Raw genomic sequence first — 6,346 nt, forward strand, 5'->3', positions numbered from 1 at the left:
TTTTTTGTTTTGTTACTGTTTCAGAGGAAGTACTTATAAAAATGATTTGTTTAAATTCTACTCTTCATGTCATCCTTCATTTTTACTACTTGTTATGTGGTATCAATCATTCGTCTGATCAGAAATATCATTATTTGAAGAAGTACATGAGTATGATGCTGATTGTAAGTATAATTGGTATACTGTGGATTAATAAGTCCCAGAAGAATCACTCTAGCAATAAAATAAGATTGAATGTTTTGGACTTTCTCCTTGACTGTTCATTAATAGAAGATTCATATAATTTTGAACACCAGGGGTCATTTAAAGAAGATTAATTTGCAATAAATAAAAAAGAAAATCCGGAGAAGATTCATATAATTTAGGGTGAAAAATATTAAACCTTCAAAACTTACTCTCAAATTGTTAATTCTACTTTAGTTTCTTTTTATTCTATTTTTTGAATAAAAAGGAACAAAACTGTTGGGGGTAAAAAATAATAAATAAATAAAAAGGGACTGAACTCACCTGATTGGGGCGAACTAGTGTATCTTCATCAAACCCAACAATTTTTTAAAATATGTAAGAGATGGTCAGGGTTGGAGTCAAATAATTGAAAACGATTTTGTTCTTTTTTGACCGCAAACCTTCTTTATATTTTAAGTAATACAGTCAACTATATATATATATATATATATATATTATATTATACTCTTTTATGGATAAATAGTTATTTTTTTATATATAAATGATTTTTCGTATGTTTTGTGTTATGTAACGTTTCAATATTATTCATTTACTTTGTTAAACCAAAAAAGAAAGCTAACCAATTTTGTTCAGTCAAATACGGAGTAGAAATATCTTTATTCAAAACAAAGAAGATGGCGGGGCGTGTCACGCCAAAGTTCGTTGAATCGCGACCATGTCCAGATTCAAATACTTTAAACTTTATTTAACTTCCCATCATAATTTTAGTTGCAGTAAATTTAAGAAAAAATAGAATTCAAGAATATTGTTCATGAAGAAAATCACATGCAAAAACCTAAAACTGTTGTGCTGCAAAATGCACGGTTGGTGAAATGTTTTCGTTGTTTTGACATGGGCGGGGAATGATGTTTCCTGGATGAGGAGGTCCTCACCATCTTTTATTTAGTCTTCCAATCTTGAAAAAGAAGACATCGGAGAGTCATCCAAGAAGAATAAGGGAATCTTTGTTTTCGATCGCCAGTGAATGAGATGAGTGAAAACTTTTAGAGGACAAATGCTTTGTTAACTGTCAGTGTTTGTTTACTAAAAGATTGTTTACAGCAAGTGTTAGTTTGTCGAAAAGGAAGACAAAGAAAGCCCTCCATCATCAAAAGAAGATTGTATAAATAGGTTTGTGTTGTACAAAATAGAATTTTAATTATATTTGTAAAGGTAGATAATAATTTAGTTGACTGTTCTGATTGCCTAGAAACCCGTCCTGAGATTAAGAGTCTATAATGTTATATGTAATAAAATTAAAATTCTCATATTCTATTTAACATTTAATCTTTTTATTTGACCTGGTCATCTTCAAAAGTATACTTTAGAAATGAGAATTAAATTAAAACTCTAAAAATTCTGACTTATTTTAATTAAAAATAATTTTTAAATATTAAAATATACAAACAATTTATTATTTATTTTTTTCTTTTTCTTTAAAATATCTTGAACTTTTTTTTTATTATATATATATTTGTTTTATTTTATTTTTATTTAAATGCTCATTTCCCCGACTTATAAATATAATCCAGCTTACTTTACTTACCTATTGAAATATGTTTTGTTTAACTTTTTTTTTAATTTTCAGCTCGAAATGGTAATCTTGCTGATAATATTGGTGTTATACTCATTTACCTGCCACTACCTTACCGCTTTCTTGGTTATATGGGTGAGTGAATTTGGCATACTCTTTTGCCTCTTCTCAAATTATTACAGGACAACATATATGAAGAAAAATAAGAAGCAGTAAAAGCCACAATACTATTTTTAACAGTATAATCCTGAAGCTGGCATGGAATAAGGCGATTAAAAAAAAAGATCTCAATTTTCATTAAAAACAACAAAAATAAGCCTAGTATTAAATTTTATATCATTGACATTTTAGAAAGTAATTTTTTGAATATGATCAATAGAACCTCTTTCAAAAAGTGTTTGCCAAATATTTACAGATTTGTGATTCAATAATTATTTCTTGTAAATTACATAGAAAAAAATATATTATTTAGGTTAATTATTTGTGTGACATATACTTCAACTGCAGTTTATCCTTGTAAGCTAGTTCACTTTTGAAAACTGGTTTTATTTTGAGACATTTAGAAATGTTATGAATTATTTTTTACCCCTTAAATATGGCTACAAGTTTATTAAAAAAAAAAAGAAAATAATAGGACATTTTTTTTGTTATTAAGAAAAAGGTGACCACCAAATAAAGAATTAAATTAAACACAAAAAGTAATATTTAATAAAAAAAAAATTATAATTCTTTGATTTTATTTATTGGAACAATTATAATTATCAATTATGAGCTATACCATGTATAGTAGTGCTGACTAGGAATCAATAATAATATTTTCATTAACTGCACTCTCATCACTTTGACAGTGCAAAATCCGTAATATACCTTGGTATAACCCTAAACAAATTTCTCAGGTTCATAAAACATACCAAAAGAAAGATTAAAACTAAAGAAGAGAAAAAATTTAATATTCCGATATAATTATTTTAAAAAACCCAAATTAACCCCTACAATAAATAATATTTTGAGTCCTAACCAAATAAATCATTTATCCTACCTGAAATTTTTTATAGCTGATCTATTAGGAGTTCAATTTGCTTACTAAATTAAAGAAAACTAAAAAGAATTGAAAATTTATCTATGATAATAATGAACATTCACCCTCGCTCGCTCTACAAAAATAATCACCATGTTTCAAAACTTGCAACTCTCTAAAATATACCTTTTCTTAAAATAAACTGCCACATGTTTCAGCCAATAAAAGAAATTTACCACTAAAACAAATATTCTCTTTTGTGTAAGTTTTAAAAAGAAATTGTCCTGTTATAAATACTTAAAAGTTTGGGATATTTATACATTTAGTGTGGCTTTCATAATTATGTAAACAAATAGTTTTGTAATTAAAACTTATATATTAGAAAAAAACAAAATACAAAGAAGGTACCATGGCGTTTGTATTTAATTGTTTCCTCTCTTCCTACATCCATATTTTTCAAGTATTTATCTTTTTTACAAAAATATTTGTGACAAGATAAGGGATCCAGGTGACAATTTTATGAGTAAGATTGTTTTTTTATCTATCATTGCCTGGACTAAATTCACACATTAGTGTATGTTTAAAATTGTGATATTATCAATAATTTTTATTTATTTATTGATAACTTTACAATTTTGTCTATATTAATGTATAAATTTGTTTAAGGACAAAAAAAAAAAGACTCACGATCCAACCAGAAGGCAGGGGTGCTTCAAGTATCAAGCCAGAAGTCGTAGTCTCCCTCTTCTACAAATCCACTAGAATCATTAGTATTTTAAATAAGGAGGCAGATTCATCTGTTGGTTCCTTCCTGCTTTCTCCTCTAAAACTTTACCATACTTAAAAGTTTCGAGGTTGAGGTGTGGTTTCCTATTTTGACATATTTATTTCCTCTATAGGGTTTTCTTGAGGTTATCATTAAAAAAAAAAAAATCATTCAAACAGTCTTCTTCATAAATATACCAAACGAGGTGGACACAGTGTTGGAAGAGAAGACAGCACTATCATATAGAAAGTGGCCAATAGGAGCAATCCAAAGTTCTCTCCCTCCTTCCCAGCGTCATCAAGAAGCCTCCCAAGTACATCCTGACTCTGATTGCCCAATGGAAGAACCTCCGTAATGTCTTTTTTTGTACACATGACTTAATACCGGCCGTAAGGGGCTCACTGATAGGGCTCATCCTATCACTCTAGTCATCCAAGGAGAGAGGATTAGATCGGAGGAAGAGGTAGCTAAAGATAAGAGGGCGATTTGAAGCCAATCCTCACTTGGAGTATTTAAGGGATAGAACAAGAGACTGGCACCACCAAGACCTGCAGAACGGTGTCGCATGAGGTAGAGCAGATGCTAGCCGGAGGGATGCCACTGACCTCATCCTAAAGAAGGATGTCATTAAATATGAAGTGAAGAGGCATGGGCTGGAACTCCCCTCGTTTGATGGAGGAGAAGAATTATCCCATCTTCAGGAGTTCATCTTCGGATGGAAGATGGGCTTGGTCATTCGGGATCAATAGTCAATAGGGAGCCACCAATAGTAGAAGATAAAGGAGAAGCAGACGCATAGATGGGCTGGACCTACTGTATGGGTGTAGGTGAATAAGGTGCAGCTCCGTCTAAAAGGCGCTCACTCGATTCCTGGGCCGCTCCATGGTGCAAATAAAATTCTACTCGATTAAAATTAATTGGCATCCCTCAAAGTAATTTTAAATAAATTTAGTAAATAAAGTCCATAAATAATTTTTAAAAAAACTAAGATTATTGACAGCTGTGGTATGGTTAACCCTAGCGCACTAGGGCTCGTACCTTAAGGCTTCCTTTGTCCTTTAAGGGCCTTTTGAGACCCTTAAATATGAATTTTCATATATTATTGAATGATGAATTTTTTGACTGATTTATTTTCTGTAGATGTCTAGCGTCCACCGAAAATATTCTCCTCAATTCACAATTTTATCCTAATCCATCGTTCCTATAATTGCTGGAAAGTCCTATTTTCACTCTTCATATATTTTTTTGGATTTTATTGTAATATAACGAAGAAAAAGTAGTATCAACTAAAGAAAAGTTTCTCAAACATTTACTATGTCTCCAGTTCTAATTTACTTACGTAGGTTTGGTTTGCAATATTTCATGCAGTTTAGATGGTCCCTAAGCTTCTCGTAAGTTGATGATCACGAGCTTGCATATCGATTTATTTTAACTCTTGATTTTCGATATTTTAACGTATTGGGGTCTCTATATGTGTTTTTGGAGGTGCTGAAAATAAAATGATTATTGCGCGCTTGCATATCAATTTTTTTCATTTTCAGCACCTCCGAATAAGAGTACAAATATAGGGGCCCTAATATGTTAACAATCCGAGAAGTTAAAATAAATCGATTAGAGAGCGTGCGATCATAAAATCGATTTTATTTGAATTGTCTGCACCTCCGAAAACATATATAGGGATACCCAATATTTTTGGGTAACCACTAACAGGGTTAAATAATTGGTTATCAATTTTATTACAGCTACAGATAATTAATCTTAATTAGTTTTAGTTGCCAAGTATCAATAGCTAAAATAGTTTTTAGTTGTCCATTCCAACTTACAACTAATTTAGTTGAAAGATTTAGCGGTAGCTAACTGTCAATAATTAAATTAGTTCCAGTTTTTAGAGGAACTATTCCGATAACTATTTAGTTATTAGTTTGTACCTTAGCTGGCTAAATTTTAGCCCCAATGCTCAAATCTACCAACAGGGTATATTGTATATTGTGTGTAGTATATATATATATATATATATATATCTGAAGCGCATATATAAGCGGGTATATTTGAAAGGCAGGAAAACATAACGTACTAATTCCATTGAAGGATAGACGAATTTACATTAAAAGCCGGACCTCTCGGTTACTGTGAATTTATTCAGTATGTAAATTAATGAGGAATACGAAGGACGTCATTCGTATCCATTAGGTAATAATTATTGGATACCAAGATATGCGATTATTTCACTTATTTACAACATCAATTACATGTGAGAAAGTTACAAAAATTCCTCGTAAAATATTTCAGCATCAGAATAATTTAAAAAGTATTCAAGAGGTTCCTTGTCCAACTAATCAAACCGTTAAGTTATTATTAAAAAGATATCTTTATTTAAGACCTGAGATCATTTTAACTTGAACCTACTGGAAACATCTCTGTATTAGGGGTATTCATGATCTTTAGTTTAACATGTTCAATGGAAAAACTTATTTTAAATGGAGGAATATTTCTTTGTTGAACCATGTTAAAACGAATATCATTTAACATGGTTGACTCTGTTACTAAGTATGTTAAATAGAGAATGGCGTCACGCAACAGACCAGCAGAGCTCGTCACCGTTTTGTTTCTTGTCGTATTAGGTTACTTACTCGTAGTTCGTATTTCGATTGTGTTAGTATTGTATGGATGTTTTAAAAACTAATAAAGCAACGTATCACAATAACAATAATGTAATGACAGTTGTCAATTAGCTCATCTTGTTTCTCTTCCTCACCAAGTTAGAAGATCAACAAGCCACTCAGAGGCGAAACTTTCATACAAT

General features: G+C 30.6%; 1 protein-coding gene across 1 annotated transcript in view; it reads left to right on the plus strand.

The window, feature by feature from the left end:
* LOC106678558 (very long chain fatty acid elongase 1) overlaps positions 1-3,190 on the plus strand; it is a 22,557-nt gene extending 19,367 nt beyond the window's left edge. Inside the window, exons 7-8 of the mRNA XM_014417134.3 lie at positions 25-164; positions 1,814-3,190. Coding sequence (XP_014272620.1) covers positions 25-164; positions 1,814-1,975 — 302 coding nt within the window. The 3' untranslated portion in view covers positions 1,976-3,190. The remainder of the gene's footprint in view (positions 1-24; positions 165-1,813) is intronic.
* The last annotated feature ends 3,156 nt before the right edge of the window (positions 3,191-6,346 follow it).

The sequence above is a fragment of the Halyomorpha halys genome, unplaced genomic scaffold, assembly GCF_000696795.3.
Source record: "Halyomorpha halys isolate HHAL.00 unplaced genomic scaffold, Hhal_1.1 Scaffold147.1, whole genome shotgun sequence".
NCBI lineage: Eukaryota > Metazoa > Arthropoda > Insecta > Hemiptera > Pentatomidae > Halyomorpha > Halyomorpha halys.